We start from the raw sequence: 13029 nt of genomic DNA, 5'->3' as shown, positions 1-13029 counted from the left end.
AAATATTTTCAAATGGATTATTTACTTTAAAAAAAAACAGGCAGCATTTAGACGTCAGAGTGTTTTATTATGAACGTTGAAATGTTTTCAGACAGTTATCAATAATCGTCTTAATCCATGTTATCATTGTATCAATAATTACAGTTAATGTCCCAATAGTAACCATAGTAATAATATAAGTAATTCATGAAATTTGTATTCCATTTTTAATATTACACTGAAAAACAGGCTTTATTTACTGACAGGTTTATCACTGCACATTGAAACACAGACAGACAGCAATAAACACAAAGGGAGGAAGTGAGGGAGGGTGAAGGAGGGATGGAGGGAGGAGGTACATTCAATAGACCAAAGAGATGGTGGGGACCGGTGTGAAAAGAAAAAGATGAGGGGGAGAGAGGAGATAAGGAAGAGAGAACGATTTGAGAATATTCTAAAGGAGGTGTGAAAGAAGGAAGGAGTGAGAGCGAGAGGGGTGACATAGTAGGTATTTATCACAATGTCCCCTCCATTTACTGTGATTCAGATATGAACAAGATTTTAAATTACAACAATTCAACACACAAATGAATACACTCATCAAGCCAGGAATCATCATCCTTATTACTACTACTATTATTATTACTCTGTATGCTGATGGTGTAACCTTTAAAAATATACAACAGCTGGTCAAATGATAAAACATTGTAATTGGTAATAAATAATATGTATATGCAGCTCCCTCTTTAAGAGTACAGACAGAGAGCAAGCATTGACTGCAATAATAATAACAATAATTGTATGTACAGAAAATGTAATACAATCAAAACTGCCCAAGCTGAGCTGACATTCTGGATACAGCGGGTGTTGTGTGTGTCGTTGTTATAGTGAGGTTGTTACGAGAGCGGTGGGTGGTGAAAGTGCAATGGGCTGGGGTCGCTCAGTCGAGTCACTGGGGTTGTGGTAAGGGTCAGAGGTTACTCTATGCCCGTATCGGCAGCCTGTTTGGTTGTCTTGCAAAAACATACAATGAAAGGGATCTACCAACCAATACAATTTAACATTTAAAAGTATACCCTGACAAAAGGAAAGTCCTGAAAATGTACACTTTTGCATGTACAATTTATTTGATCTAATTTAGCACATCACATACAGCATGTGAAGCACATAGTATATAGTATGTAAAAGTCTGTTAGAACCCTATAATTGTACGTTTTTCTATATTAGGGTTACTATAAATGTGGATCTGATCTGGAGTCAGATCTGGTGGGGAGGGGGTTCGTGTTTTTGGAAGTTGAGGAATGTATAGAGAGAGAAAGAGCGAGAGAGAGAGAGATTGTGCAGCAAAAAGACGACTAGATTAAATCTAGAGGTGTGTGGGATAGCGTCAGGATCAGGGCTTGTGTCTATGTGTGAGGGGCCGACACGAGGCTGTGTGTGAATCGATTGCTTCAATATTCATTTTGTGTGGTGGGCAAAGGTGTCTGAAGTGTGATATAGAGATAATAAAACATATACAATCTTAACTTTACAACTAAGTTATGTAGCCTCGGTCCGGCCTGTGTCACACAGACTTCCCGGACAATGTCAATTCCCTGTGAGTTAGGAATTAGTGCACCACATACAATTTTTGTAGGTTGTTTTGGTCAGGCGGTTAGAGTATACTGTATATATTGTGCCGTAAAGAACATTTACGTGGTGAAACATTCAATGCACTGTTATTGGCTATGATGTTGTGATGTTGCGGTAATACAGTGTTTGTTGCTGTACGTTTACATTCCATAGACTAGAGGTGTCAGCAGTTTTCAATATTTAAAAGCGTTGAGAAGAGTGTGTGAGTGGCGAGCCGTTTTGTGGTTTCCATAGAAATGGGTGCGTCCAGAGAGAGAAAGACGATTGGCTTAGTAGCGACGGGGGTTGCCGTCTCTGCCCTCTTTCTTGATGATGATTCGCTGGTCGTCGTTGGCGTCATCAGGCGACTCCACCACTTCCTCGTCCTCCTCCCCCTCACCTTCAGTGTCAGCTGAGATGCCCATACGAGACTCATAGGACTGAGAGAGACAGAGGAAGAGAAAGAAGTGATCAAATAATCATTAAAATCGTCTCTACTCTTACACCAAACTCAAAACTTCCACACTGAAATGAATAAATAAAAATATATTCTATTCCGCAAAAACACAGTTAGATCTTTACCTCCATGGGGTTGACAATGATGGTGAGGGCAGAGTCATCCCATTGGCCGCTGTCCTCCTTAGACCCTCCCCTGGCGCCCTCGCCACGAAGGTGGATGGAGCGGATTCGAAACACTCCCAGGATCACCATGACAACCAGGAAGCCCACACACACCATGATGATGACTGTGGCTGCTCCTGGCACCACTGTCAGAGGAAAATAAGAGTTTTATATGAACATTTCAGCCACCATCCTGTCATTAATGTCAGTGACACTGACATCTTGTGGTGAAAATTAACCTGAGATTTTTTGTATTTTGAATCTCTATTTTGAGAGTGGATAGGGGATTTCCCAATAGAAACAAAAGGGGATGGTATAGAGATACCTTCTTCTATCTGTTTTTATGTGTCTGGATTTAACATTGAGCAAAACACACATACTCAGGAATATAGAGCATAGTTCTCCTGTAAAAGGTAAATCAAGCGAAAAAGGTCAACATTAATACTGAGGTAAATAAAGTGTGTATAAACCTGAGTTGCGGTGGGTGTTAGGCAGGGTGTGTCCGCTCAGCTCCCCAGAGTGATGAGACGGGTGAAGGAACTGCTGCTGGGAGGCCAGGAGGTGAGACGGGTGGTACAGACTGTCCAGGGAGTGCAGGAAGTTCACCTGAGAGCAAGAATGGATGAATATTTGGATGGACAGAGTGAGTAAAAGAGAGATAAAAAAAGAAAAAGAAGCCTCATCACAGAACCTCTGCCTAACTGAGCTAATGTGGTGCTCTCTCTCTACCCACTAAATGCTAGTTTAAAAACACTTAGCTAGTGCCCTGGTATTGTACACCCCTTTGAAGCTTATTTGCTAACCCATTTTGGGTTAATTACAGCCTCCATTGTCAGTTAGATTAGTTACCTCCAGTGTGAGCTCGTTGCTGGTGTATCTGCCATTCATCTCGGAGCAGGACAGACGGAACCGCCTCTCAAAGCGGGCCGAGCCTTTAGCCAGCCGGTAACGGACAGACCGAAGGACATCCTCATACACGGAGATGGACTCCGCTCCTAACACAGAGAGAGAGAGAGAGAGAGAGAAAGAGAGAGATGATGAGATGTGGAGAGTAGGAAGTTTAGTGGCAGTTCAACACTCAGGAAACAATAAGACAAAAAGATAATGCTACAGTTTGTGAACGTGAAACAGAGGTGCGATGCAATATGCAACATAGTGTCACTTCAAAATCCCAACTAATCGCACCATGCTGAATGTCACTGTGGGAAGTAAATGAAGCGCTTCAGCACACAGACTATCCATCTGGTGCAGTTTTCCCAAACTTCTGTTTGAGAGATTTTCTTAGTTTTTCTTTGGAATTAAAGACCATACTCCAGCCTCACTAGCATTGAATTTATCAAAAGGTGCATTTCAGTAGCTGGTGCAGGGTTCCTCACTCCATGGCACAAGTGGGGGGGTGAGCCTTTCCTTTTTAGTCCTCTATTGCTCCTATATTGTTCCCGCAAGCAAGGGGGAGGCTGATGACATCAGAGTGCACCCATCAGACCAACTCCTTGATTTACATTTTTTTTTTTTTTACCCTTACGTATTTATAACTGGGATATCGTTTTTCAACGGGAACAGTTTAATCACAGCTAAAGTGGGTCTTTAAAATAAAAGCAAATAGGGGAAATGAGCGGTACCTGTGATGGCGATGTAAGCAGTGGTGTTGATTATCTCCAACCCCCTCTCTCTCAGGGCATCCATGTCCACCAGGAGCTCCTCCCTCTCTGGGTTTAGCTCCTCCCCCAGGGGCTGGACCTCACAGCCGTCCAGAGTGTGGGCCACGGCATCTGACATCAGAGCTGGGGGTCCAGGGGTAAGAGAGATGAATGGAGGAGAGAATGAGGTGAGAGAGGGAGAACAAAAGATGGAAAGAGTGGAAAGGCAGAGTACAAAGCATTAGAAAAAAGGAAGGGAGAGCGACAGAAAGCAGACAGTTAAAAGGAACAATTTTGTGGAGACAGAATAAAGTACAGTTGAAGTCAGAAGTTTAGCCAAATAAACTGAGTTTTTAAATGTTTCACAATTCCTGACATTTAATCAGAGTACAAATTCCCTCTTAGGTAAGTTAGGATCACCACTTTATTTTAAGAAGGTGAAATGGCAGAGTATTAGTAGAGAGAATGATTTATTTCAGCTTTTATTTTCTTTAATCACATTCCCAGTGGGTCAGAAGTTTACATAGACTCAATTAGTATTTGGTAGCATTGCCTTTAAATTGCTTAACTTGGGTCAAATGTTTCAGGTAGTCTTCCACAAGCTTCCCACAATAAGTTGGGTGAATTTTGGCCCATTCCTCCTGACAGATCTGGTGTAACTGAGTCAGGTTTGTGGGCCTCCTTGATCGCACACGCTTTTTCAGTTCTGCCCACAAATTTTCAATAGGATTGAGGTCAGGGCTTTGTGATGGCCACTCCAATACATTACATTTACATTTAAGTCATTTAGCAGACGCTCTTATCCAGAGCGACTTACAAATTGGTGCATTCACCTTATGACATCCAGTGGAACAGCCACTTTACAATAGTGCATCTAAATCTTTTAAGGGGGGGGGGGGGGGTGAGAAGGATTACTTTATCCTATCCTAGGTATTCCTTAAAGAGGTGGGGTTTCAGGTGTCTCCGGAAGGTGGTGATTGACTCCGCTGTCCTGGCGTCGTGAGGGAGTTTGTTCCACCATTGGGGGGCCAGAGCAGCGAACAGTTTTGACTGGGCTGAGCGGGAACTGTACTTCCTCAGTGGTAGGGAGGCAATACCTTGACTTTGTTGTCCTTAAGCCATTTTGCCACAACTTTGGAAGTATGCTTGGGGTCATTGTCTATTTGGAAGACCCATTTGTGACCAAGCTTTAACTTCCTGACTGATGTCTTGAGACGTTGCTTCAATATATCCACAAAATGTTCCTTCAACATGCCATCTATTTTGTGAAGTGCACCAGTCTCTCCTGCAGCAAAGCACACCCACAACATGATGCTGCCACCCCCGTGCTTCACAGTTGGGATGGTGTTCTTCGGCTTGCAAGCCTCCCCCTTTTTCCTCCAAACATAACGATGGTCATTATGGCCAAACAGTTCTATTTTTGTTTCATCAGACCAGAGGACATTTCTCCAAAAAGTACAATCTTTGTCCCCATGTGTAGTTGCAAACCGTAGTCTGGCTTTTTTGGAGCAGTGGCTTCTTCCTTGCTGAGTGGCTTTCCAGGTTATGGATATAGATACTTTTGTACCTGTTTCCTCCAGCATCTTCACAAGGTCCTTTGCTATTGTTCTGGGATTGATTTGCACTTTTCGCACCAAAGTACGTTCATCTCTAGGAGAGAGAACGCGTCTCCTTCCTGAGCGGTATGACGGCTGCATGGTTCCATTGTGTTTATACTTGCGTACTATTGTTTGTACAGATGAACGTGGTACCTTGAGGCATTTGGAAATTGCTCCCAAGGATGAACCAGACTTGTGGAGGTCTACCATTTTTTTCTGAGGTCTTGGCTAATTTCCCCATGATGTCAAGCAAAGAGGCACAGAGTTTGAAGGTAGGCCTTGAAATACATCCACAGGTACACCTCCAATTGACTCAAATTATGTCAATGAGCCTATCAGAAGCTTCTAAAGCCATGACATCATTTTCTGGAAATTTCCAAGCTGTTTAAAGGCACAGTCATCTTAGTGTATGTAAACTTCTGACCCACTGGAATTGTGATAGTGAATTATAATTGAAATAATCTGTCTGTAAACAATTGTGGGAAAACGTACTTGTGTCATGCACAAAGTAGATTTCCTAACCGACTTGCCAAAACTATAGTTTGTTAACAAGAAATTTGTGGAGTGGTTGAAAAACGAGTTTTAATGACTCCAACCTAAGTGTATGTAAACTTCCGACTTCAACTGTACATAATAGATTAGGTAGTGAGCCACAGATAAAGCATTGGCAGAGACTATTTTCTCTGTTGCTACACAGCTTTATCAACTATGTCCTGACCTGAACAGACCCCATGCAGGAAGAAAGAGGTTCTTGTACATAACCATCATCATAACAGATACACTCATAATGGATGACAAACATAACCATCATCATCCTCATAACGGATGACAAACACAGATGTGGTGTGCTTCCTCTCCAATATACAGCCATTGCACACATACATAGGATTCTCACTTGGAGATGCACAAGGCACATCTAATAATAGTACTGGGTTTGTGTGGTCCTAATTACTATTCAAGCACACAATCATTGGGGAAAGTTGATGGGTGGACGGGGGTTGGGTCAGTGACGAATATATGTAGATGGATGTGCACGATTCAATGGGGCTGAAGTCCGTGAGGGGTTGTGATTCTGGATGGCCAGATAACCAACAATGACAAGAAACTGCCTTGTGTGGAATCGTAAGTGACTCTTGTTCTTGATGTCTTGTTTTGAGGTGTTTTGAGTGATTTCATGTCAATGCTAATATGGCAAAAATCTGCTAGCTAGCTAGCTAACCAACAACCTCTAACGACGTATTTGAGAGACAACAAGTGCTCATTGGGCAAATGTATTCAATAAACACTGGAGACGGAATATAGTTTACATGTTGTCAACAATCTAAATCAACCCAGTCTGCACGTGCGTCAGTTTTGCTGCTAAACAAACAACCCAACTATATGACTGGGAACATAGTTTCTCAGGGTTAGAAAACATGCACCCCAATTCAAAATCTGATTTAGAAGAAAGACAGATCTTACTTCACATTCTTTGTCCGCAGACATATAATTAAGTAGCACTGCTAGTAAGTGGAAATGGAGGCAGGTGTAAGAAAAATAAGTGATTTATAAGTTTGCGATCCAGGCCTCAGCCCTGAATGACTATTAAAAACAGGCTGAGATCAGGGGTGGAATCTAAGTAAAATATGCACAGTTTGATTGATGATTTAATGTGTTCCGACGCATTGTTCACACAAAGACCAGACAATGGTCCATATGTAATCAGTCGTGCTCACATAATTATTTTTAGAAGCATCAATCCGTGTACAGTAGGTTTCCTTCCTACATAAAATGCTGGCAAAATGCTCTCAAAATTATTAGATTGATGTGATTGGAATGCACTAGTCTCTACCCCCGCATTGTCGTATTCGTGGAAGGGCTCTTTTTCTGGCTCACCTCCTCCTTCCATGCCCTGAGCGGCTGTGTTAACAGCATGAGACAGGGAGCACACAATCCTCAGCTCTGGGAAGAGGGGTACACCACGGGGGCCCTCGAATTCAGGCGCGGGGCGGGCCAGATGGGGGCCGACCCCAGACAGGGAGATCTGAGGGGCGTCAGGCTGAAGGACCACCAGGTAGCCCTCCAACTGCCTGAGCGTAAGACAACTCTCCTCATTGAAACACCTAGAGGGAAGAGAGGAGAGAGAAAGAGAGAGAATGGGGGGGGTCAAATAGGGCACCAGTTATTTCTCTATAAGTAAACAGTTTTAGGACTTGATGATTAGGCAAATCAGGTGTGTTAATGTTGGTCTAGGACAAAAGCCTGCACACCCTGTGGATTTCCAGGATTGAAAAACCCTTGACTATAATGATATTGTTTGTATTGTCTGATACTAATTGTGCCACTTTTCAGAAGCACTTTGAAATTGTGTTATTATTTGGCGATTCGGCACTTGATTTATGATTCAAGTGGTGCTCTGAGTTGTTTAGTGTGTGAGTGTTGGAACTATCTATCTCTCGTAATACTGTCTCTCTCTCTCTTTCAGTGAGCAGCTGCTATATCTGACTCTCCACAAGGGCCTGCTGTTCAGCCATCTGGAAGAACTGCTGACCTGAAATTAGTCTTATCTTTAAAAACTATTAAAAAACATGCCCTCCAACTACTAACTGATAAATCAGACTGAAGAACACACTGGAAAAGCAAATAACCTCCTGACCTGGAATCAGACTAATCTTAAAAACACAAACAAAGAAACAGATCTCAAAACAAGCGTAAAAACATATCACTGTTGTACCTTAAATCCGACTAATCTAAAAACATAACAATAAGCGCAGCCATTTAAAAAAATAAACTCTACAGGGTTAGATAATGAGGACTTCCTGTTGTTGCATCACTTCCTGCGATGGGTCAGATACTAAAGTACATAGATAGGTAGGACCAACATGCACTTCAAAGTACATAAATATTTAAATCAACAAAGTGGATAAAAAAGGCCCGTGTAGGCCTATGCGGTGCATTAACCCAAAAATAGAACACATTTTTCTGGTCATCCATGAACTTAATACAATGTGCGATACACTGTGTCATAAAAAAATATACTGTTTCAAGATTATACGCTTCAACCGTGCTTCCTCTTACCCAAGGCTAGATTACCTAGTTGAGCAAAAGCCGGGACTCATATCAGCTGCAAATCAAGCTCCACTCCTTGCACAGGGATGCTATCATTCAACATAACAGTATATCCTTGTGCTCTGATACAATTGCAGAGTAAAAGTTTCACATGCACACACATGCACTCATTTCAGCTTTTATTTATAACCTGAGGGGGAAGAGGCACTGTCGCATCTTCTTCACGAATGTGTACGGGCCATTTTAAGTCCTTAGTGACTTGGACACACAGGAATTTGAAGCTCTCGACCCGCTCCACTGCAGTCCTGTCGATGTGGAAGGGTCCACAATCAGCTCCTTGGTCTTACTGACGTTGAGGGAGAGGTTGTTGTCCCGGCACCACAATGCTAGGCCACTGACCTCCTCCCTGTAGGCTTTCTCATCGTAGTCGGTGCTCAGGCCTACCACCGTTATGTTGTTAGCAAACTTGATAATGGTGTTTGAGTTGTGCATGGCCACACAGTCGTGGGTGAAGAGGGAGTACAGGAGGGGACTAAGCACGCACCCCTGAGGGGCCCCTGTGTTGAGGGTCAGTGTGGCGGAGGTGATGTTGCCTACCCTCACCACCTGGGGTCGGCCCGTCAGGAAGTCCAGGATCCAGTTGCAGAAGGAGGCGTTCAGTCCCAGGGTCCTAAGATTGGTTTTGAGCTTGGAGGGGAAAATGGTGTTGAATGCTGAGCTGTAGTCAATGAGCAGCATTCCCACATAGGCATTCCTCTTAGGTGGGTCAGAGCAGTGTGGATTGAAAATGAGATCGGATCTGTTGGGGCGGTATGCAAATTGGAGTGTCTGGGATGATGTTCATGTGTGCCATAACCAGCCTTTCAAAGCCCTTCACGATGACAGATGTGAGTGCTACAGGGTGGTAGACATTGTGGCATGAAGCTTCAGAGTTTCTTGGGAACAGGAATGATGGTGATCAGCTTAAAACATGTGGGGATTAGAGACTGGGACAAGGAGGTTGAAAATGACAGTGAATATGCCTGTCATTTGTTCTGCGCCTGGACTGAGAACACGCTGTGGAACTGTCCAGCCCCGCGGCCTTACGAGTGTTGACCTGATTAAAGACCTTACTCACGTCGGCCTCGGAGAGCGAGATCACTTAGTCCTCTCTGTGTGTGTTGGTGTGTGTGTGTGTGTGTGTACATGTAAGCGTGTACCTGAGGGAGGTGGTCAGTTTGAGTGGCCTGACTCCAGGGGTGGCGAAGCGGAGAGAGTTCCTGTAGGTGACCTGTTGCACGGCCCTGTTGAAGCTCTCAATGTCATCACCCTCCAGAACCAGCACAGACTGACTGGGGTTCACATGCACCTAAAAAGGTCAAAGTTCAAGAGTTCATGCTCCGAGGTCGCACACCCCTCATAGTCACACACATAGTTAATTCTGGCTATGTATTCTCTTTATATATATATATATTTCATCGGTACCACCATTTTGGGACTTCAGTTTTGATTGACAGTATGTTGCATGTGCACAGATATATATTATGCACTAGACACCAAATATGATGCAGTAGACTCCATATCCATCAGGGGGAAATTAACCCTTTTGTACACAACAATCTGAGTAGGACATATAGCAGAGGTTAACAAAACGTTGGGTGCCCTGACCTATCAAACCCTGTAGATGAAGGGGGAAAAAATGCTGGTCGTCAAAGCCCACTCTAAGCGTTAGCCAAGTGAGGCAGTGACCAATAGGACTCCTCTACAGTAGGGTGAGGTTACCTTCATGCCTGAGCCCAAGGTCTCCAGGTCCCCAAAGTCCAGCCCCTCCCTGCAGGCGTACAGACACTCCACCACACTGTGGGGCTCCACACTCCCTGGACGCACCGTCACCCCTGACAACAGGCCACGGTAACCACCCACATACTTCCCTAAGAACCAGAAACAAAATGAACACAGTCAACACAGACAAAAAGATGAACACCCACACACATATATGCGCTTGCACGGACACACACACACACACTTGTAAAAACAAATTAAGTCACCTGTGTCTTTCCCCTCAGGGATGGTGTTGTTAAGGATGTCCTTCTGTTTATCTTCTGTCTCTGTGGGGAGAAGAAAGGGTAAAGGCAGTTGTTTTTATATAAAATAATTTATGGGTAACAATTAGACATAGATTTCCATTAAAATGGGGATTTTTTTTTTTTTAAACAAGAATTTTGCTAGGACTGCCTGGGAGTGTGTCACGGCCGTTGAAAGAACTGGACAAAAGTGCAGCGTGGTAAGCGTACATAATCTTTTATTATTTATGATGCCGACAAAAACAATAAACAATATCAAACAACCGTGAAGCTTAAGGCTAAGTGCCACAAACAAAGTTAACTTCCCACAAAGACAGGTGGGAAAAAGGACTACCTAAGTATGGTTCTCAATCAGAGACAACGATAGACAGCTGTCCCTGATTGAGAACCCTACCAGGCCAAAACATAGAAATACAAATAATAGAACATAGAATAACCACCCCAACTCACACCCTGACCAAACCAAAATAGAGACATAAAAAGGATCTCTAAGGTCAGGGCGTGACAGAGTGGTCTAAGTGGGGAGGGGAATACTGAATACTTTACTCTGTTCCATCTGACTGCGCAATCCACTGTCTCATCAGCCCAGCCAAGCAATTTATAAACTTGATCTCCACTATAAAAAGCATCTAGACATGATCTAACATTTATTTTAAGATAACATTTAGTTTTCAACAGCGGAGATTTGTATAAACCTTGCTACCTGTCTCTCAGACATTTGCAACATTGTTTCAATATTCAAATTCGTTCTCCAGCTGTCCCCTAGTAATGAACGTGTCGGGAGTCTGGATGAGACATACAGGCAGGCAGCTTTTCTCAGCCAGTCGAAATCATGAATCAGCTGGCACCATTTTTATGGATATATACAAAGAAATGTCAATTGAAAAAAGTACAAAGTGAAGTGTAGCTAGTTTGCAGTCTTTCCAGCTTCAGTTTGAAGTGATCGTGTTAGCTGTGTTGTTGGCTAGCTCCTCTGAACAACAGTGTCCTGACCAGTGAGCACATTTTCTGTGCCAGGTGAAATCGCGCCTCATTAGCTAATTTCTATGGATGTATGTAAATAAATGCCACTAGAAAAAAGCTTAAACAAATGCAAATGCGGCTACTTTGCTGTTATTCTGGCTGCACTTTTTGACGTGACTGTAAGTTAGCCGTAGTTGGCTAGCTAGCAAGCAAGGGATAAGAACGTTTAGAACAAACGTCCATAGATACAGAACAAAAAGACAATGACTGGGTCGCGTCTCTAGCAACCGAACCGATAGAACGAACGACCAGCTGGCTTGGGTAGCAATCCTAGATTTTTGTCGGGACTATATATTGTGGAAGGATGAAATAGTATGAATATTTAATAAAAATATGTCAATCATTATTTGAATATGTTGGTAACCCGTTGTATAAAAGTGATAATGCCCCCGAAGCCGGTGTTTGGACGATATATAACACCTGTGCCAATATATCCTCCAAACACAGTCTTCTCGGGTATTATCACTTAAATAAAGCACAGAAAAAAATAATTTTGACTGCACTGGGCCTTTAAAGACAGAGAAGGGGTAGAGGATGACAGAAAGAAGTGAGAAAGACAGGTGTGAGAGGAGAAATAAAAGGATAGTAAAAGCAAGAGAGGAGTGGAAAAAGAGAAGGAGAGAGAAGAGTGAAAAAACAGAATAAGAAGGAAGATAGAAAATAAACGTGCAAATCTGACAAAGGTGTGTCATACCCTCATTATCTCCCAGCAGCTGACTGCCACACAGGCAGTAGCCATGAATGTGTGTGTGACTGTATTTCCAGTGCTAATTGGCAGACAATGTGTCCCATTTTAGCTATTAGCACTGGTGTAACTGGCAGGCTAACCGTCTGGCCTGCCTGTTGTTCTGTTAGCCTAAATAATTGATAAGTCAGTGATATTAATAGAGTATGGAGAGGCAGTCAGAGCATCTCACACAAATATAATTAGGTGAATGAGGAGGGAAATGCCATGCTTTTCTGTGTCAGATGACGTGTGTGTATGTGTATGTACAATGCCGTGCAAAAGTATTCAGACCCATTGGATTGTGTCACATTTAATTGTGCTACAAAGTGGGATTAAAATGAATTGTAATTTTTCATCTACAATCTACACAAAATAACCTAATGCGAAAGTGGAAGAAATGTATTTTTATTTTTTTGATATATTTTTATTTATTTAACTAAAATATAGTTGTTGCATAAGTATTCAGCCCCTTAGCCTAATTAGTTAAGGAGTACAATGTGGCTTAACAAATCACATAATACGTTACATGGACTGTGAAATAATAGGGTTCGACATGATTCTTGAATGACTAACTCTTCCTCTGTCCCACATACATACAGTTGAAGTCAGAAGTTCACATACACCTTAGCCAAATATATTTAAACTCCGTTTTTCAATTCTACAATTATTTTTCTGAGGCCTTGGTTGATTTCTTTTGATTTTCCCATGATGTCAAGCAA

At 42.6% G+C, this 13029-nt stretch overlaps 1 protein-coding gene across 3 annotated transcripts in view; it reads right to left on the bottom strand.

Moving 5' to 3' along the window:
• Positions 1-46: 46 nt before the first annotated feature.
• Positions 47-13029, bottom strand: part of LOC139573916 (calsyntenin-3) — a 34422-nt gene continuing 21439 nt past the window's right edge. For all 3 annotated transcript variants that reach the window (XM_071397895.1, XM_071397897.1, XM_071397896.1), the window contains 9 exons: positions 10525-10584; positions 10259-10407; positions 9697-9845; positions 7325-7551; positions 3834-3995; positions 3061-3206; positions 2682-2817; positions 2173-2357; positions 47-2030 (listed from right to left, as the gene is read on the bottom strand). In XM_071397895.1, coding sequence (XP_071253996.1) covers positions 1881-2030; positions 2173-2357; positions 2682-2817; positions 3061-3206; positions 3834-3995; positions 7325-7551; positions 9697-9845; positions 10259-10407; positions 10525-10584 — 1364 coding nt within the window. In that variant the 3' untranslated portion in view covers positions 47-1880. The remainder of the gene's footprint in view (positions 2031-2172; positions 2358-2681; positions 2818-3060; positions 3207-3833; positions 3996-7324; positions 7552-9696; positions 9846-10258; positions 10408-10524; positions 10585-13029) is intronic.

Source organism: Salvelinus alpinus, chromosome 4 (assembly GCF_045679555.1).
Source record: "Salvelinus alpinus chromosome 4, SLU_Salpinus.1, whole genome shotgun sequence".
Taxonomy (NCBI): domain Eukaryota; kingdom Metazoa; phylum Chordata; class Actinopteri; order Salmoniformes; family Salmonidae; genus Salvelinus; species Salvelinus alpinus.
Note: the sequence above shows the minus strand (reverse complement) of the source record. Positions and strands in the feature narration are given on the sequence as shown.